Source organism: Lepidochelys kempii, chromosome 15 (genome assembly GCF_965140285.1).
Source record: "Lepidochelys kempii isolate rLepKem1 chromosome 15, rLepKem1.hap1, whole genome shotgun sequence".
Taxonomy (NCBI): domain Eukaryota; kingdom Metazoa; phylum Chordata; order Testudines; family Cheloniidae; genus Lepidochelys; species Lepidochelys kempii.
Genome location: NC_136394.1, coordinates 15656547 through 15678163, shown reverse-complemented (window position 1 = coordinate 15678163; position 21617 = coordinate 15656547). Strand labels below are relative to the sequence as shown.

General features: G+C 40.3%; 1 protein-coding gene across 7 annotated transcripts in view; it reads right to left on the bottom strand.

Moving 5' to 3' along the window:
* Nucleotides 1-21392, bottom strand: part of YPEL1 (yippee like 1) — a 71892-nt gene extending 50500 nt beyond the window's left edge. For 3 of the 7 annotated variants that reach the window (XR_012155065.2, XR_012155066.2, XM_073312912.2), the window contains exons 1-2: nucleotides 12845-13145; nucleotides 4314-4396 (exon numbers count right to left, since the gene is read on the bottom strand). Coding sequence is in view for 1 of the 7 variants with exons in the window: in XM_073312912.2 (XP_073169013.1) it covers nucleotides 4314-4396; nucleotides 12845-12905 (144 nt within the window). In the remaining 6 variants the exon portion in view is untranslated. Of the gene's footprint in view, nucleotides 1-4313; nucleotides 4397-12844; nucleotides 13340-19965 lie in introns of those variants that run through there. The other 4 variants (XR_012155067.2, XR_012155069.2, XR_012155068.2 and 1 more) reach the window with 4 other exon arrangements.
* Between the last annotated feature and the right edge of the window lie 225 nt (nucleotides 21393-21617).

Here is a 21617-nt window from a genome sequence, read left to right as displayed (position 1 = left end):
AGTACAGTACTTGCTGGTTTTGGGTGGTTTTTTTTTTTCGTCTTTGCTGCTGCCTGATTGCCATGTGTCCAGTTGACCAGTCAGTCTGTAATTCTGGTGTTCGCATCTTAGAGGTTCTACTGTAGCATGAATGGGTTAAAAAACATTCATAAATGATCTGGAAAAAGGGGTAAAACAGTAAGGGGGCAAAATCTGCATATGATACAAAACTACATGGCAACAGTCAAAAAAGCAAACAGAATGTTGGGAATCATTAAGAAAGAGGTAGATAATAAGACAGAAAACGTCATATTGCATCTATATAAATCCCTGGTATGCCCACATCTTGAATAATACGTGCAGATGTGATTGCCCCATCTCAGAAGAGATATACTGGAATTGGAAAAGGTTCAGAAAAGGGCAACAAAAATGATTAGGGGTATAGAACAGCTGCCATACGAGGAGAGATTAATAAGACTGGGACTTTTCAGCTTGGAAAAGAGATGACTAAGGGGGGATATGATAGATGACTGGTATGGAGAAAGTAAATAAGGAAGTGTTATTTATGCCTTCTCATAACACACGATCTAGGGGGTCACCAAATGAAACGAATAGGCAGCAGGTTTAAAATCAAACAATAGGATGTATTTTTTCACACAACACACAGTCAACCTGTGGAACTTCTTGCCAAGACTATAAGACGGTTCAAAAAAGAACTAGGTAAGTTCATGGACGATAGGTCCATCAATGGCTATTAGCCAGGATGGGCAGGGATGGTGTCCCTAGCCTCTGTTTGCCAGAAGCTGGGAGTGGATGACAGGGGACAGATCACTTGATGATTATCTGTTCTCTTCATTCCCTCTGGGGCACCTGATATTGGCCACTGTTGGAAGACAGGATACAGGGCTAGATGGACCTTTGTTTTGACCCAGTATGGCTGTTCTTATGTAATCAGAGAATGCAGTAGGGACCAGTTCATCATGATCTCCATGGGTAGGACACCCAGCATGCTTGAGCACACAAGGGGCACAGACCATTGTTTACCACTTCACCGGGGCTGTCAAGTGGCAATGCGGACCCAGGCTCCAGACCTATGGATCCTCACACTTGCTCAGCTGGTCCACCAGGCTGTTGTCTCAGGCACAGCTAGGAAGGGTCAATCTCTCCCTGTTTGTTCATGTAACATATTGCCATTATATTGTCTATGAAGATGTGCACTGCCTTATTTTGGATCTGAGGTAGAAAAGATTTGAGGGCACAATAGATTGCTTTCAACTCAAAGATATTTATATGCAGTAACTTTTCTTGAGAATTCCAATGGCTGGCTACAGCTGTTAATTTGTTGAAATGTGCAGCTATCTCTGGTTGAAAGCACCTGAGGCAATTTTCTAACGGGGATGGCGGGTTTAAAGCTACCCCTCTTAGACTGTTGCAACACCAAGTCTACCATGTCATGTCAAGAACAGAAATATCTTTTATGGGATGGTCAATGACGTATATATGTTGTCTGCGTTTGGTCTGTAATTTAATGCTGCGTTTGATCTGTAATTTAACGTTGAAGACTTCTCATCCTGAGCTGAGAGTAAGAAGTTATCACAAGTGATTGAAGCCATAAGGCCCATGAGAACTGTAAAAAAATAAAAAAAATAAAAATATATTTTTTCGGAGTAGGATTCTGGTAATGCACTGCTATAATGCATTGAAGCTTCAGAAATCGGTCTTCTGGCAGAAAGGCTCTGCCTACCCTAGAACTGATCCTAGAAAGTGAATCCTTTGAGTAGGCAGCAGAATTTTTTTTTTAAATAAGCTATTAACATCTTGAGGAGGGAACAGGTATAAGCTATGTGCTTGGAAAGGCCTTCTTCTGATTAGGCTTTGATCAGCCAGTTGTCTAAATAAGCATAAACAGATATACCCTGGCATCTTAAATGAGCTGCTACTATGGATAGGAACTTTGTAAATACCCAGCGAGCAGCAAAAATGTCAAAAGGAAATGCCTTTGTACTGGAAACGGTCTTGTTCAATCAGAAAATGAAGGTGCTTGTGGTGCCTGGGTCTGAAGGAGATATGGAAGTATGCATCTTTCAGCTCACAAGCTGAAAACAATCTTGGGTAGTTAGCGAAAGTATAATGGATACTAGTGTCAACATTCAGAATTGGTACTTTCTGATAAAGAAAATGTGCTTCTATAGATCTAATATGGGATAAAGCCCTCCAAATATTTTCTGATATGGAAGAATGAATTTTGACCTCTGAATTCCCTTGGCACTTTCTCTATGCCTCCTGCTTCCAAAAGGGAGTGAACCTCCAATCTTAAAAAGGTCTTGGGAGAGGGGAAGGAGGAGGGAACTGAATTGAATGACATATCCATCTTTTATTAGCACCAGAATCTATTTGTCTGATGTAGTTCAGAAACGCCAAGTGTTGACAAAGTGGGAAAGGTGGAGACGAGGGTTAGCTAAAGCTCCCCAACCTCACATAAAACTTGAGGGTTGAGATTCAATCCTGAAGACTAAGCTGAAAGTTCCTTCCCTTTCATTCTGGGTTTAAAATACTTTCTCCTCTTCTGTGGCTGTGAAGAAGGTGGTTACTGTTGTTGAAACTCATGCCTTTGGGAGAAGTGAGACAAGGAATCATAAGGATCTATTACGATATCTGAAGACAGATCCTGAGGTCCTTCTTCTTGCGGGTTGGGAGTCAGCTAATGATCTTGCATCTTTAGTTTTCCATCTGTTTTATTACTAAACAAGCCATCACCATTAGAAGGGTGATGGACAAGAGGCGCACCTCTTGAAATCAGGTCTTTTAGCTATCATATCCTACCATGGATCTGGGGAGCGGAACCAAAGATATGAACTAAAATATTAAACTTTTAGAAACAAACAAGAAATAGACTAACTAACCTTAACACCAGAACTAACACCTAAGAATATTAAGCTATGGCAATGGCTCTCTCTTAGAGAGAAGATCTAGATCTGATGGATCTAGTCCAGTTTATAGCCATCTGCTGCTGCTGGAATGAACTGAGGCAGCTGGGGTACCAAGCCTTCTTTTATAGCCTCACACTAAGAATATTCAGGACCTGAGAGGTAAAGTGTGGGAGGGGCACACAATACTCCAACAACCATCGCTACGAGACGGCTCCATCATCAGAGCTGCACCTCCCAGCACATCCCAGGAGTGGGAATATGCAGAGGACACTCAAAGAGCAACTTATTTTAGCACTGAAACTGCAGATAAATTACAACTTTAGCAATTAGTGTGTTTGCTCACAGGTAGTAATTTCATTATGCATAACACCATTAATTTTATTCTCTATTGTGTTATCTTTTTTCATGTTTCTATTTCAAATATACAACAATTTTACAGACTGGGAAGCTGAGATGGAGGGAACTGAAGTAACTTGCCCATGGAGAGAGAAATGACACTTCAGTGGCAGAACTAAATCTATACCTGTAAATGACTAATCAGTATATAAACCTCACTCTATGGAGGATACTGTATCAGTGCACTGTAAACATATAGTCCGTAATGCTTGTTCAGCACTTTCAAGATGTTAAGTACCATACATATGCTATTCTAAACAACTACAGTATTTCCTGTTCAGAATGGTCATGTTGGCATGTTCAGCTTCTGATTTATTCAGAAAAGATGGATTATAAGTGGCAGGAATAGATGGGAGCAGAGATTCATGGTAAAGTGTGCCATCAATTATGAGATAGTACTCAAAATCCTGCCAAAGAAGTCAGCTATTTTACTTTGCAGCTGGGAAACTGTTTTTATTTAAACATTACTGAAGGTTACTGTGTAAACGTATTGCAACACTGCTTTCTGATGGTCCTAGACAAGGACAACCAAATTTATAGTTGGAGTACTTCCAAAGGAGATTGTGGAATACCCGTTATTGTAGATTTTTAAGAGCAGGTTAGATAAACATCTATCCTGGATGGTCCAGGTGTACTTGGTTCTGCCTTAGTGCAGGGGGATGACCTCTTAAGGTCCCTTCCAGGCCTTCATTTCTATGATTCTATACTGCCAAAGCTTTTTCATGTTTTGTAGAAAGTCAACAAGAGCACACTTCCACACACAGTAACTCCATTCAGTTCCCTCTCTCTTCCTGTTTCATAGTATTTGGAAGGCCTAAGATATGTCCATTAAAAATAAATGTTCAATCAATAGTAAGATTTTTAAAATATATTTAGCAAGCCTACTACAGTCTAATATAACTGCTTGTTGTAGCCATGTCATACAACTGGTAAGTACTGCACTACATAGTCAGTACGTTATAAAGCAGTTCTAAATGTTTTCACTCTTTAAGAAGGGTAGGTACATACCTTCAACTGAAGCTCTTTGAATGCAGAATTAGGTATGAGATGCACTCCTAAGTCACATAACCTCTGTTGTAGCATCAGGTTAACTATTTTTGCCCAGGAGAAAAGGAAATTGCAGTTAAGCAAACAATTTTATGTACACCCCTCAAGGCAGGCCAAGTGGCTTTATCCTGATGCAAAAAGCATATCAAGCTAGTTATTGCTCCACAGACAACACACACTAGACTAGGTCATGTGACTAGAGAGTTTGGCTGCACAGAAAATGACTTTAGGGGAATGACAGATGCCGACCAGGTCCTACCAAGGACTACTGCAGGCATTATGAACAATTCTGAAGTTTGACAGAGGAAGTCATTAAACATAGTGGCACTATCTGATAACAGTGTACTGTTAGTTATTCATACGTACATGTTCCTCAATTGTTATGCAGAATTGTAAAGAACAGGCAGATAAGAAATGCAAAATTTTAATCTGTCACATTATTTTAGGTGGTGATCCACTAAACTAGGCAGAGTCAATGTTCTGATACAACACAATCCAGAGAAAAAGCATGTGTTGCAAGAAATGAAACTTGATAATTCAGTGGGTGGTACTCTTCCCTTTGAGTCAGCACTGGACCAATAACTGACTGATCCTGGAAGCAGTATCTTCTGGGTAAGCTGTAAAACAGAGGTCTTTATCACTTTTGGATATTAAAGATTCCTTGGCACTTCACAGAAGTAGTGAAAGCTACTCAGAGGATTAAAAGTATTAAAAGTCTATAAATCAAGTTGTTTGAGTTATGAGGGGAAAGGAAAATGCGTCATACTGGTTAATTTATTCTCTTATAAAGATTAGTTGCTAGTACTCTCTAGATATAACTCTTTCTTCATACTATATCGAGGCAAGTGGAGATAGCTCTGTTCTAGCTGCTTTTCAGGGCAGATTCACCACAGGACTTCATATCAAATGGATATACTCCAAAGATTAATGATTGCTTAATAGAACAGTAGATGGAATTACACTGAGAACTAAAAAAGTCTAATGAAAAGCTGATTTTGCAAAAATGAATTTTAGAAGAGGTCCACCCTTAAAAACTATCAGTGTACACAGGGTTGGCAGACAGTATTTCTAGAAATAGGCAAATTGATAGGCAAGACAAAATTATCTTCTTAAGCTAAAACATGTTGGCGTCTTCAGAATTAGCTATGACAACTCTCTCTCGAACCTTCAAAAAAAAAAAAAATTCTTGAAGAAATAAACCAAAGATTGATTTGGGGATTTAAAGTCATGCCTCTGACAAACAGCGGTCTCCCTTTCCCCCCAAAAAAGTGCATCCGGGGAGAAAACTCCAGTTTAGAACGTTCTGAATGAGCCCTTTATGGATTTTTTCAGTAGGTGCAAAAGGTCTTTTCAGCCCACAAGGTGACCAATTATCTTTTAGAATATTTCTTATACCATAAAGGAGGGGGACAGATAAAACTTCCTGGCTTGGAACATTCTAAAATGTCACATTTACTTTGTAATAGTAGAATTGGGAAAATTCTCCTCCCACCCCCACCAGCCAAAATGCAAAGGATGAAGAAAGCAGCCTTTTAAAATAACTTGGGATAAAACTGTTTTCCTGATATCCAGTTTATGCCAAGACTTCTCCTTCTCATGAACCATAGTAAGGTAGAAGTACTAATTCCTTGGAAGAACTGAATTCTGTATTCACATTGGGATAAAATCCAGGGGCTCTATTTTCCCAACACAAGATGCAAGTAACTTCCACTGAAGTAAATTAAATGTGTACTGATTCCTGGAAATGTACATATCACTGTCTTGTCGTCGTGTCTTATGCAACAATGATGTTCAACCAACTGCAAGAGCAAAGCATACCTGAGCAAAAAGAGAATCATAAAGGGCAGTTTGGATAGTCAGATGATAAAGTAAAACTGAGCTGATCAGCTCAAACTGATACAATTAGGAGGATTAAAAACAAAAATTAAGCTTCCAAGCAGAGTCCTCAAAAAAGCTTTTGAAGGCTTTTATACTTAGTCTTTCAGCAATGCTTCACATGGGGATCTTTGCTTAACTTTGCTGGTCTTGAACAGAAAAGGAAAACATTCAACCCATAGCAGAACAGTATTGAGGCCCCATTTGAATCATGTAAAATTATCAGCCTGATAACTGATCTGTCAGCAATCAGGCTTGTCTTTATGGCAGAAAAACAAAATCTCCAAATCTTAGTATAGTCTGGCATTGTAGATGATTTTCTAGAAACAAAGATTCTAGATTTTCTATTATGTAATCAGAATAATCTTGCTTTTCCCCGCCCCCACTGTCTCTCTTTCAACAACCATGCAATCATTTTGAGAAAGATTAGCTTCTGATGAAGTACTAGGTCTTCCATGAGTAGATTTCATCTGTCAGTCATCCTGAACAGCTTTACTAAAAAAAGTCCTATTTTCCCAGAAAGCCTTATCTTTTAAGCAAGTGGAAATCTATTGTTACCCTCAGCTCCTTCTTCCTGGATGAATGAAAAAGCATACATAAGTTGACATGACCTTTTCAGTGATAACTTGTCCTTAAAAAACTCATCACATTTTCATTTTAATCAAACAAGTCTACCTAAGGTTTCTCCTACAGATAACTATCTGATTTAATAGTGGTCTGTTGGGACATTTCCCTTACATTATAGTCCTCCTCCTTAACCAGTCTGCTACTACGTTGGTCTTCCCTTACATGTGTACTGCCCTTATGGATGAATTTTATTGCTGCCTATTTAATTAGAACACTTGCCACCTTCAGTAGACAAATGCGCTAAGGCCCAGATCCTCAAGGGTCCTAACTCCCATTGATTTCAACAGAAGTTTGGAGTCTAAATACCTTGAGGATCTAGGGCCAAATACTTCCTACTGGACAGTACATCCAGTGTCGTATGTGAATGGATATTATCATTATAGGTTTTTGGTTTTTTAACCATAATGGACGGTCATAAAAATGACCATGAATTATTGATTTTCTTTCAAGGAAATAGGCACTTGCTATCTTCTGGACAGCTCTTTCAATGAGCTTCCTCACCCTATAAGAATGCACTGGTTGAGCTAATGATCCTTGCTTTGATCTACAACAGGAGAACTCTTCAGAATACTCCCCTTAATACATCCAAGAGAGCACATAGATGACCTGTTCTATAATAGCAACAGTTTATGAAAGGTCCACGAAATTATCTATAGCCCCATAATGATCACTCTCAGAAACCTTATGAAAGGCCAAATTAAGGCTCTAGGAGACTGACTGGTCTTGTAGATTCCTTCAGCTCCTGTTCTTTCTATTGATAGGAAGGCCCTTCCCCTCTCCGAAATGTATCAATATTCCAAGCTAAAAGTATAGGTTACGGTTACGGAGCTTTTTTTCCAAATTCAGAACAAATACTGGAGCTGTTTTCTATGAGCTTTGCTTAGGGGACCAATAAGTGTCTGCTACGATTATGGACCGATAGAGATGAGGGAGACAGACTGTAGGATGACTGAAGGGGTGTTAACAGGCCACTTCACCTTGAACAAGCCCTTGAAATATGTGCTACTTATACTAAACAATCTGTTCCACCTTACATTTAGGAGTGACAGTCTGAGTACGTTTCTGAGACCTGAAGAAGAACTGTTTAAGCTCGAATGTTTGTCTTTCACCAACAAAAGTTGGTCAAATAAAAGATATTACTTCACCCACCTTGTCTCTCAAAATTTTCATCAGGAATTTGTACCTCTTCGTGCTTCTAGTGAGCCTTCCACTTTTGTTTGTGTATGTGTGAAATCCAAATCACTTGTGAAATTCCAAGAGAGTATGACCCCACAGAATTTCTTATTCTTGTGCCCTCCATCAGCAAAGATTTTAAAGTGTTTTACAAAGGTGGGAAAAGAAATTGGAGATTCCAGGAACTTCATTCTTGGAGGATTAATCATTACAAAACATTAACGTAAGCTTTTACATCCAGTATCTGTTAGTCTGATGTAATTTAATTCACTGTGCAAGTTAATCAGATAGCTCAGTTCCTACAGCTACAGATTGAAAGCCAAGGACAGCCCAATTAGTCTCTTGTCTTCCTACTGAAGTGGTTAGAAGAGTGCTTGAAAAACCTTTAGTCACTTCTGTTCTCCAGGTGGCTTGTGGTAATTTGTTTGCCACACTGGCTGACAGGAAGATCTGAGCTAGGTGTATGGTTTGATTACTCCATTTGATGATGGCGAGACATGCTTACCTAAATTTCATCTAGGTTTTCACCAAAGTTCTGCCTACTATAATCTTAGCTCATGCTAGAAGCCATTCTGTGCGGTCATCAGCTTTTCAAAGCCACACCAATAAGAAAGTTCCTCAATAAAGCTTTATACAAAGCATCTTTGCACTCAGTCACCTTTCCTCAATTGTCTGCAAAATGGCATTTAGGTACTGATCTCCACATTTAGTTTAAATCACTAGACAAGATGAGATGGTCTGTAACTAATCTTGTGGAAGCCACTGAAGTTTAAAAATCTACAGCTGAAGCTTAAAGTTTTGAAAGACCTCTCTATTGTGTCAGTCTAGTCTTTTGGAAGATTATCCCTGGAGAAGATCAGCATGTCCTTGACCGAAAAAGCAAGTCAGTCATATCTACATTACCTAGAATGTGGTCTAACTTGTTTTTAGATTTCTTTGGCTTTGCAGAGATTTTCCTTGTTTGTGTGTGTTTCCAACACCCACAGTATAGCGAAAGGACTCATTACTGTAGGAAGGGAAAGTGTTTAGGTCTTTTAGCTTTTCTATCACAGTGGGGCTGAATTTAAAAACCAAAAACCAAAACTACAACCACCACCAACATGGCACTCTAACACCTTAGAGTAGGGATCCCTAGTTGTTTCATAGCATGGACCACCTTCCCTCCCATTTTGTATGAAGAAGCATAACTGTGGAAGCTATAACAATTGATTACCCAGGAAAGAGTAAGAGGAAATTAACTATAGCTGTCTTTAATCTATTTGATTTTTTAAAAAGAACAAGACATTTCACAATCTCCTCTCACAAGTATTTCTCTCTGCTGGAAACAAGAGCCACCAGTACCACATAGCAGTTTAGAAATTACTGTGTTTTGATTATCGAGTCTCGCTTGTCCTGTTTTCACTGAGGAAGCCTTGGAAAACTAGTGATGTGGAGTAGGATTGTGTAGCCCTCAAAAGAAGCACCAGGGAGACAGAATCTCTTGCTAGGCTAGCTTTTCTCTAAAGTTAAAAATAAGTCTCAAAAGAAAAAAAAAAAGAAAGAAAAAAGTTCAGCTATTTATCTTCTCCCCACCACCAATTTCCTTGTTTCAGTCTCTTGAAGCATCATAATCCCATGAGTTCTAGTACTTAAGGAACAGAAAGTCACAACCAGAAAATTTCAACACCAAAAAAAACAGCAGGGGAGGGTTTACAAGGTTTCATTTACAGTCTTTTTTTAATACATCCTAAGACAGCACAAATATCTATATGTTTCCCATGGATCACCTTTAAAATATGTTCTCAGAAAAGAAATGTTAGAGTAGACAGTATAAGGGTTAAACTACTATTCCTTCTACCTAAACAGTCTAACATCTCTAATGTTATATCCACAACTGAGTAGTATTCATAAAATGATAGCTTACATTTAGTTTTCTATGAATGAGGAAGTGACAATTTTAATGGTTGGCCTTTAAGTCATGCACTCTTTTCTTAGAATTTCAATCAAAGTACTATTCTTCAAGGCAATTCATAGTCTGCAGTACAGCATATTTATTTATTGCAATTGTATACAATCAAGGTCAAATGTATACCAACAGCCTCTGGAGTACAGTGTCACCCCTGTTAACTTTTTGTTTAAAATATCTTCACTGTTGCCACACATACCAGATATATTCATGTTCCCATTATTTTAATGAATACATGTTTTAAGAGGGACTACACTGGAGAGGAGGGACGGTTTGTAAGAATGACAGAAGAAAATTCAGAATTACAACTATCAATTATGTTTGGGTATAATTCTAAATACAGTGCCTTAATATATAATTCAAGTATGTTAATGGTCTGTTTTAAGATAGCATCGAAGGTTTAAAATTCTAACAGTACAATTACAGGGGTTTTTGTTTGTTTGTTTTTGTTTTTTAAAGTTAGTAGTGAACTCTTCATTTTCCTAGTGGGTGCACTGTGTGTCGTAGAGGCTTACAGGTAGGTTACAAGATTCCACATTAGGAATTAATACTCTGTGCTGAAAGAAACCCCCCACCCCAAATGTAGAAGCGTTCTCATAACATTATATTTGTCTATGCACTCTTACAAAGTCTCTCTCTCACACATGCTGAGCTTTAAATAATTGAACGTTTTCCCTTTCATTTGCCTTTATTGCCCAGGTCCCAACTATAGCAGTACAGTAGGTCAGAAAGCAGCAAAGACTCAAGTACATTTTTATTTACAAGCAAAAATACACCTCACATTTAATGCATTTCTAGATTGGACACACAACATTTACCAACATATTATGACAACATAAAGGCAGGAAATTCAGAGTTCACGGAATGTTGGCCATAAATGTGATTTTGCTGACTTGCCAATCTGCAAACATTTGAAAGTTTGGTAGCTTGTTTTATGAGAAACCTTCACTGGAGAATAAGAAACCAGTATTAAACAAGAGACTTTATATTATATACCCGAATCCTTCCTGGCTGGAAGACATTGCTTAGGCTAAATTTATTTGAACACATGGGACTTAGATCTTTTATTGAAAAAAAAAATCTCTATACACTCAATAACCCCTCTTCAAAGTTTTACGGTCTCAGGTTTTTAATCCTTTCTAGACAATTTAAAGTTGTAGTACGAACCTATGATCCAACTGGAGCATATATTCAAGAGATATTCTTATTATCAAGACCTCTTTCAAAACCTTTATACATATCTGCCTGTCTGGGAATTATGGTAAACCTTAATACTGTCAAACTAAAGAGCTTCTTGTATCACATTTAGATGACTCTAGAAAAGTCTACTGGATGAGAAGTTAGATACCAACCACATGTGGGGGATCTCATTTTTTTCTTGAAAGTTCAGTGTTCTAGCTTTCTTTCTGAACTTTGCTGGTAAAGTTTGCCATATTCCTCCTCCATTTGTTTAGTATGAAATGTGATTCCCAGTAACTCCATAGGTCTGGAAAACATTCCCCCGCTCAATTATTCAAATCTAACCTTCCACTTACTTACAGTGTGTGTTGAATAATGAAGTCATGTCTCCTTCTTGAAATTTATAGTGGAGTGTTGCTGAAGAAAAGGTGATTCTTACCTTAATATTTTTCTTTGTGATTAAAAGAAATTTGAATCACATTTCTGCCTGTATTTTCCTACAGTTTTTTTTAAACCAATATTTATGATTACTAGAACTAAAGAGCTTGCATCTTTTCTGAATTTAATAAACGTATGCTTTTGACAGCACTTTGTATATAGTCAGTTTCAATGTTTTGCATTTGATCAGTCACACTTCCTGCTTTGTGCATTAGCACAGCACATCACTCACCCTTTCTTTTGTTTTTTGTTTTTTTTTGGGGGGGGGGGGCAGAGGAGAGGAGAAGAACAGGAGGAAGGGAAGAGAAGAATAGGCCTGCAAGAAGATATCTACAAGCAATACTGCAGCAAAACTGCCGACATTTGTGTGTGGTGCCAGAAGTGTCATCTCCTCCCAGGAGATGAGGAGTACAAAAGGTTGAAGTGGAAGTTAAGGGGTGTGTGGCCCAAGGAACCTCCTTCACTCCTCAGGCCTCTGCACAGGACTAGAGAACAATGAAGGTACTTAAAAGGAGTGGCTTCTTTACTTCCTGGGACTCCTCAAGGAAGCAGCTTTACTTCAATGCTGCTAAAGATACCAGCAGGCAGGAGCAACAGAGGGTGATAGCAGGGAACAGAGAAGATGGAAATAAATAAGGGATGGCCCCAAGAAAGCTGTTCTCTGGCTCAACCACTCTACCCCCATCCCCAACACACACCACCATGAAAAACAAAAAACACCAAAGTCTGAAAATTGAATTGCATTTTTTCCTTAGAAAATATTTATAGGGTGCTCCATCAGAAACCTAATTTGACTTAAAGCACCAACTGTCACTTTATATTTTCCCCTGGATATTAAATTTTACTAAATGATTATGGAGTCTTAGTTTCTTTCCACAATTGATATAAAAGGACAGGGCTAGATCATTTCAAAAGCTTCAGAATTTCTTTTTGAAATTTAAACTTGAGACTGCTTGAACATTCCACAGAGTAATCCATTTTTTAAGCTCCACAAATTAACCAGATGGTATATAATAATGAGAGCGAAGAAAGGGTTTAGATAACGTAGTGATGGACTTCATGTTGATCCACTGGATTGTGTAATACAAGCTAATTTTGTGACCTCTACTAGATTAATCTTTTTAATCAATTTAACAAGAATAATTTCCCAATCCTGAGCTCTGTACTTCCCTCAGACAGTTTCCTTCCTTAGCAAACTTATCACATCTAATCCTGGTCTGATAAAGACCAGGCACATCTCAAAAGTAGCACCTACCTCTTATTCGTGGGGGGTTACGAAGATGGGGCTTTACACGAAGTTTCCAGAAAACATCCATTCCTTTGTATAATGCACCTATGACCCAAGAATGGAGCTCTTGGGAAGATACTTTGAAGTATGCATCAGATTTATACCACTTATGTATTGGAAGTACTGACAACAATTTTGGTTAAAAAACCCCACATGAAGTCTCTAAACAAATCACTTGCCTTGGAAATCAATTCATCATGATTGGCTAGGTGGGCTCTGCAGTGGATACAGCTGTAGGTTCGGTGACAGTTTGGCAGGTAAGCCTGGAACGTTTTTGATTTTGTCATTTTTACCATCTCTGCTGGTGGCTCCTCACTCAGCTCAGGGCTGGCACTTGAAGAATTACAACTTTGCTGAACTCGCTGACAAAAAAAACACTGGAAAATGCAAGCAAAAGCCGTTGTTGTTCTGGAGCGTGTGTGGCACTTTCCACACAGATGCCACAAGAGAAACAGTCACAACCTGCAAGTAAACAAAGAAGACAACTTTTAAAAAGCCAGGAATACAGTACATTCAACTATTCTCTTGGATTTCAGAACTTTAACCTCCCTCCATCTCCCCTTCAAAAAACTCCACAACCCATTAACACAATGGACATCTTTGTTTAGCAGCCTCAGCAGAAAGGCAAAATATTAAAAGGAATGGAGACTGAACTAGCTTTTCAACAACTTTGGTAGACACTAAAATAAGAAGTGGAAATAGTGTGGGAAACCTGCACTTGCTAAACTCATAAACCCATGCTAAACTCCAGAACACACAGGAAGTGGGGAGTTGTGTCTATTTTTCAATTTCCAGGGCATTTCACAAGCACTGGACTTGAAGTCAAATGTGATACATACACAAAACAAAATCTTGACCAAAAATTTGCACTATTTTGAGATCAGACTATTTCCCAGCTATAAAGTTCAAGCTTTTTAGACCAGTCTCCTGTCCACTCCGACTATTCAGTTCTTTCAGCTATTTTCCCCCCTTACTCTACCAAAATAATCTTAATATCTAACAAATTTCAGTAGTGGAGAACAGATTCTACAACCTACACATAAATATTAAGAATTCTGTTTTCTATGTTCAAAATGCTGTACACATTCTTGATCCTCAGATCTCCTTGGAGGAAATAACATATTACATACACTGTGACATTTTATATAAATATACAAAAAATGAAGGCTACACTTTTCTATCATCCTCTACCTTGAAAGTCAAATTTGCACCTGCACGCTACAGATCTGTTTACTAAAACATTACTTAATAGATTACGTGACTCAAAGCAACTGAACAATCCAAGCATGAAGACTACTACAGTAATTCAGTGATACTGTACAAAAGATCACCTATTATGCCACCAATCATTATGCGGCTGGTATGGTGGATCAATAACAGAAGTATTGAAAGAAAAGTGCCAATGTAATAGTTCACTGTATTTCTGGTCTTTTCTATTGGCTTTATGAAAAGTGAGAATAAAAAGCACAGGTACGGTTTACTAGCTAGATAATATGAGAGTTAAAGAAAAAAAAAGTCTACTCTTTCCTGTTAAGCAGTAGCCTATGTATAGCTGGTAACTAAAATTGATTTGTTCATCTGAGTTGATGAACCAAAAAAACCCAAACAAAAAGTTTAATGCTGCTATATGGAAGAAATAATCAACCACCTAGAACTCAAACTATTTTTGTATAGGTTTAAATGAAATTTGGTTTGACAAAACAATGAAACAAAAGATATCAAGCATAAATCATGTGTGACCACCATGACAACGTGCTTTCCATTTAAAGCCACCCACCCTTACATAACTTTGCATTTTATTTTCCAACTGCTTTATTCAACAACTGGAAAAAAGAGGCACCACCTGAAGTATTGTTAACACTTCAAAATGCAGAAAGGTGATTTACTTCTCATATTGCCACAGAATATAAGTTTAGCTATGAGTTTACACTCCTGAATTACATGGATTCCACTGACTGCTTTGAGGAAGCAATTTATAAATAAATCATCACAAATCTTGAGAAACAACCATATGAACATATAATGCCTGCTTCAGGAGGCATAAAGACCACATGCATCAGCTGTTTTTGAATTTTTACCTCAAGCTAATAAAAGGATGGGTGCATACTTTATAAAAATTAAAGAACTTCAGTGAATTCTATTTGTATAGTACATAATTAACTGTAAGGAAACAGTCCTCAACTAAAACTTAGAGGGATGTGTACATTAAAAAAATAAGTAAGTAATGGGAACATATTGCCAATAAGGGCACATCCTCTGTTCATAACAAGGCCTACCTGCTTTCCCCAAGAGTTTTTAAGGGGGGGCAGGAGTGGAGAAAGATGAACTATGAAGAATGGAAAGGATCTGGCAGGTAACTAATTTCACAGTTTTTGAATGTTCACCTAATATGTACGGATTTTAGAGTGAACATGCATCCAGAGCCCAAGATGGGTACATTTGAAATAAATCTAGACAAATAAGACACATGGATAAACACCAATATTGTAGACCTAACCCCAAAGGAAAATGTTTTACTATAAACCTATTAAGTTGTCATACATTTTTATATTTCCTTTCCCCATCCTTGCCAGCGACAAGGACGTGTGTCAAAAAATTCTTTATTGTAGGCTGCTACTCCTGTCAGTTTCAATACAGGATGAATTACAATGCACATCACTATGGCATCATTATATTCTCTTGGCATAGCCATCATGAAATATCATTGCATTTTAAGATCTAAGGATAGTATTAGAAGTATAAAACTACTATGGAGAAATGCAATGTATATGCAAAGAAAGAAACCACCCCTCAAAAATCCATCAGGGCTTGAAAAATCCACTACCCAGGTAGCAGGGAGAGGACCAAGCCAATTTCTGCAGATTTAGTAACCTGCAAATGGAGGGCAGGGGGGCTTCTGCTCTCTCATTTCTCTATGACCTCTTAAGAAACCCTGAAAGTTGTCCATATCCCTACCCCCTCAGGTTTGGAGACTTTAGACCTAATCCAAAACCACTGTCTGGGCTTTGTATCAGGTCCCAAATCTCCAAGACTAAACAGGATCTTAGTTTCTAAAGTAAAAAATACACACAGAAATTGTAGGGCTTTGGATCAGGCCTCTTAGGATGATGACTGAAGAACTAGTGAAATAATGACATTACAAGAGGTAATCAAGTGAAAGTTAACCAATTTAAAATATCCCTTCTACTCTAAAGTCAGACTGTTTAAAACTCTAGTTTGAGTTTCACTTAAATCCAAGTGATGGAAACTTGAGTAAAGGAAGTCTTTTGTTAAAGACTTGACATTTTTACCCCTTCAATTAAAAAGTGTTGACCTCAAACATTCCCAAGACCTCCCAGAGCTCCTTTGGCAAAGCCACATTCTCCTCATCTCCAAGGAGAGAGACCCCACAGGTTTTTGCACATCATAAAGCAGTCCTTCCTATGTTGCTTCAAAACAAAACAAAAAAAAAGGGGGGGGGGGAGGGAGGGAGGGAGGCAAGCAAGCTTCCAAACCTGAACTAAGTCAATGCAATTTTCTCTCCCTAAGCCTGCAGATAAAAAGTGCCAGAGAAAAAGCATTACTGCCCATAACTGTGCTAAGAAGTAAAAAAACCAAACTTGTCTAGGGTCAGTTTCCAGAGCTGCTTCCCACAGGGCTCTGAACTGCGGTGACTGTCAAGAACCATGACAATTGCATATTATTGCTACTTAGATCACAAATGTCTAGCCAAGACCATGACCCACAGGTTGCCCTGAAAATCTGAATTTACACAGAATTCTGAAGTCAAAAAATGAGAAGTTTTACACAGATTCCAAATTGTGCAATTCAAGATACCAGCCTCTATGTGCCCTTCTCTTCAGCAATATGAGTTTAGGGAAGGAATAGCTGGAATTTCTGATGGAAAGGCTTGCTACTTGCAGGCCTCTGGGAAGCAGGAGCTGCAGCAATACATTTTCAGTTACTGGACAGCAGTGATGTCATCAGATCTGCACTTTCAGTCTCTTCTGACTGGCTGTTTGCCTTCTCCTCCTTCCAACTCCTCCCTCACTATCTCTCTATTAACAGCCTTATTTCCCCTGCCATCCTTCTTTCTCTCTCCATAACACCACATTCTCCTCCTCTTCACCCTCAAGAGTGTTGTTGATCTATTTCCCTCATCCATTCTCCCTCACTCTAACACATAAAAGTAGCAAAGGCACGTAAACTATCATGATATAGCCTGAACCTCCTCCCTCCCCCCAACAATTTATCTGGTCTTGTAGCTTTTAGGCTTTATGCCCTTCCAGGCAGGAACGGTCTTCTTGAATGTTAGTACAATTCATGACCCAGTGCTCCCCACATCCTGACTGGGGCCTTGGGGCACTCATTCAATATGTGATTAGTAAAGAATACCATTTGCTCCTGATTTATTTTGGGTTTCCTCATTAAAAAAAATTATACACAGCTCATAACTTCAGTGTTAGGTGGAATTAATTTTTTTTAAATTGGCAGATTCCTTTTATAAGATGTGTCATAAAAGAACTTTATCAACTCAAGCTCCTTTAGCTGTTGTCCAAAAGGGAACCAAACATTAGGTTACAGGCTTACTATCTGTATCCCTGAAGGCATTAACTGAGTGACTTAGAAAGTTCTGAATTTTACTATCACTAGTTTTCAAAATATAAATCATGTTGGGAAAAGGGAGAGTTAAATAACAACCCTCAGAGCAAAGCCTTTTATTTGCTAGTTAAAATAGAAATTGTTTCTCTGATGCCAAGATGCAGAAACCACATGACTTCAGTGTATTTTTTCCCTGTTAAAATAACTCAACACACTCTATTTCACTGCTGTCAAAAAGAAAAAAGCCACTAAATAATAACGAGAAAATATAAAATTGTATCCATGACACATGATGAAAATTAGAAAAAACAGCTCCCAGTCCCCCAAAAAGCACATAATCCAAGAACATATTGGAGTACTTAACCTCTTTTCTTGATTGGAAAGCAAGAGATTACAGAATAACCACAAGCATAATACATGAAAATAAGTCTGCAAATATGTGCAGTCTAACCATCTTTTAAACTATGGCATATATGACTCAAGAAGTACTAGCCTTAAAGATACTCCAAAAGTTAGTTGCTTATTCTAGGTTACTAATAATTATATTTATAAAATTCATCAGGATCAAAGATGTTCAGCATTGTACCTTCCTCCTTGCAGTGTCAAAAGTTACAGCTCTTAGATACCATGCATAAACTAGCTTCGTGTTGAGCACATACAAACACCATGACAAAATCTAGCAGTCAAACAATCTCAACAGTATCCAAATTTACTTTAAATGTCTACTTATGGGTTAATATCTCAACTCTGCACAATCATCTGGCAACAGAAATAAGAGGGCCAGTTGCAAAAGGGTTCAGAGTTAAGAGGAATGATTCTTACTATTCAAAAGTATTAAAAACAAAATAAATTTCCGTATTAGAGTGCATGTTGGAGGGTGTGGTATAGGAGATGGAGCTTCAGAAACTAACATTTTAAAGATAATTCTCAGTTTCACCTTGGTACACTGCTTCTTGATCCCTCCATTATTGGAGGCTGACAACGTTTACAATTCTTAAAACATGCTAACTATTTGAACAAAGAAACTTAGCATTTAAATCTGAACTTACAATTCATAGATTTCATCATGTAATTTCAGGTTTCAGAGTAACAGCGGTGTTAGTCTGTATTCGCAAAAAGAAAAGGAGGACTTGTGGCACCTTAGAGACTAACCAATTTATTAGAGCATAAGCTTTCGTGAGCTACAGCTCACTTCTTCAGATGCATATCGTGGAAACTGCAGCAGGCTTTATATATACACAGAGAATATGAAACAATACCTATTCCCACCCCACTGTCCTGCTGGTAATAGCTGGATAAGCTATTTAGATAAGCTATTACCAGCAGGACAGTGGGGTGGGAATAGGTATTGTTTCATATTCTCTGTGTATATATAAAGCCTGCTGCAGTTTCCACGATATGCATCTGAAGAAGTGAGCTGTAGCTCACGAAAGCTTATGCTCTAATAAATTGGTTAGTCTCTAAGGTGCCACAAGTCCTCCTTTTCTTCATGTAATTTCAGTTCTGCTGCCATCTAGCAGCATGACATCACTGAATGGGATGTCCAAATATGGTAGCCAAGTATCAGCCAATCCTAATGAAGTGGGCAGTCCCCAACCATGCTCCCGGATGTGTAAACAAACAATGAGAGGAAGCATGTTAAAGCAGATGTAGTCTAAGGACAGTACAATTATCCACCAGGTAACCGACATTAGTACTGGAATTTCAGATCTATGTAACTGAACATTTTAGTCTATCTTGTTTAAGAAGGATAGCAGCTGACTTGTAGCTCAAAGCTTTTAACATTTAATAAATATGCCATCTTCGTAACATTTCTCATTGTTATTCCTAACAGCTTATTTTTTGGAAAGGTTACCTTATAGAGTTGTGTGTAAACCTTTGACTCCCTTTTCATGATTTAAAACAAGAGACTTCTCAAACCTATTCCTGATTTGAAATGTATTTAAGTTTGGCACCTAACTCAGCAACAAGGCAACTACAGACTAAAATTCCCAGTCCTTAAGAAATTCATAGCTAAGTTAGATATATTAATTCAACCAAAATATATCGGTTTCTTGACAACTTAGTAGTTAATTCAGTTGAATAACTGTCTAGGCTGTTTTCGCACCACTCTTAGTAAGCTCAATTCAAGACTCATACCGGGAATTGTAATGACAAAAATAAAATAAAGTAGAAAATAGTTAACTCAAGGCTCCTGACTATTTAAGGGGCCTCTCTCCTAATCCATTCAATACAAAAATGCGGGAAGGGGGGAAATGAACGTTTTGTCTGGCACCAACAAGCCCGACACGGTTTTTTGTTTTAAATGCACAAACTGCCATTCGAGTACACTTCCTTTTTAAAAAAGAAACGCACGAAAGTCAATTTAATCAGATACGGTTCCATGTTTTCAGCTCAAGCAAAACACACTGCAATACATCATATCGACAATTATTAAATCTCATTCCTGATTTTTAGTAGCCAGTGTATAGATAAATTAAAACAAACACAATTAAGCTGAAAGTTACCTCCACAGATCGATCTTGGTTTCCCCCCTGGAAAGTTTTAAATAGTAAGCGATTATTCTTCTGTTCCCATTTCAAGCTCGTTTTGCAAATGAGTTTTCAGCCTCAGTATCAGCGCGCAAAGTTACCTGTGTAAATGGTGCTGCTTTTCGTTTGCAACAGTATCTACGAGGCTTACAGAACAATGTAACTTTTCATAAAAGCCGCAGCAGCGAAGAAGGCAACAGAGATCAGTCCCTTCAGCCTGCCCGCGCCTCAGCCCTGGGCACGGTTGTGCAGCAGCAGCAGCCGGGGGAGGGGGAGATTTCACAGGGCTTTGCATGCAAGGTGGGGGGGACCCTGATCCGTCAGGGCTCTGCAGTCCGGCCAAGCGACCTCCGGCCCCAGCAGCGATCCCTGCAGCCTCTGTGCGCCGCGGCCTGCCCCGGATCGCACCGCAGGACCTCGGAAAGGGCTCGCAGCGTCCCCACTGTTTACAAACAAAGCCCCGCGCCTGGCAGGCGCCTGCCCGCGGGGGCTGGCCGAGTTAGCCCGCTCCAGCCGGGGAGGCGGGTCGGGCGCTGCGCTGGGACAGCTAGAGGCGAACTATCGGGAATCCGCCGGGCTGGGAAGGGGCGAGCCGCCCTCTGGAGCCGCGGCGCCCTCTGGTCTGCTACCCCCGCAGCCATGCAAAGCCTCACAATCCGCCCGGTAACACGGCGGCTGCAGCCGGTCGGGCAGCTCTGCCGTCACTTCCAGGCGCTATAAATAGAGCCCGAGCCCGCCGGGCCAAGCCAGGAAAGTTGCCTCGGCTTCCCGCCTCACCAAAAGCCGCCGCCGGGTCCTTGAGGCGCGGGGAGGCAAGGCCACGGCTGGCTACGGACCGGGGCGGCGGGTCCCTCGGGTTGGGGGAGCGGTTGCCGGGTTCGCTGCGCGGGCTGGGTACTCACCGGCGGCTCGGCTGCCCGGGCCGGACCCCCGCGGGCTCCGCGCAGCTGTGGGTCCCCCCGTTCCCTCCCTCCGCGGGGGGCTGGCTTGGCGCGGGGAAGGCGCAGCCTCCGTCGCTGGGGCCAGGGGCGGGTCTAGTGTCACTGGCCCCTCATGCCCCGCTCAGGTGGCGGCTCTGCGTGCGCCGGGGGGGGGGGGTCCGTCCCCCTCCCCAGGCTCAGGGGCGTCTTTCCCGCGGCGGCGGCGGCGCCCAGGGTCATCAGGGGAGCCGGGGGCCGGGCCCGAGTCTCCTCCCCTCGGGACCGAGAGGCGGCCGAGGCATCCCGCGCCCGCTAGGCTCCTTTGTTTTGTTTTCCTCGCCCTGAGCCTCGCTGCCGGGCTGCTGCAGTTAAACCGTCTCCGAAGAACGGTGGCTGCGGCCAATCAGAACGCGCGTGCCGGGAGGGGGAGAGCGTGAGAGCCAGCGCGCTCCACCAGTCAGCCCCTAGGAAAGCGCGCGACGCCAAATCCCTTTCGGGGGTGGGGGGGAGGGGGGAGGAAGGGGAGAGCGCGAGACGAGGGAACGCGTGGTCGAGCCGTTTGCGACCTGCGTTCCCTACGTGCAAAGAAGTGGAACGCTGTGGGTGTCCAATGGGAATGGAGGCCCCGCGCCAGAGCGAGGCTGCTGCGCGCAGTCTGGCCCGGGAGACGGGGATTATAAATAATAGGCGGCGCGTGCGGGGTCCTCC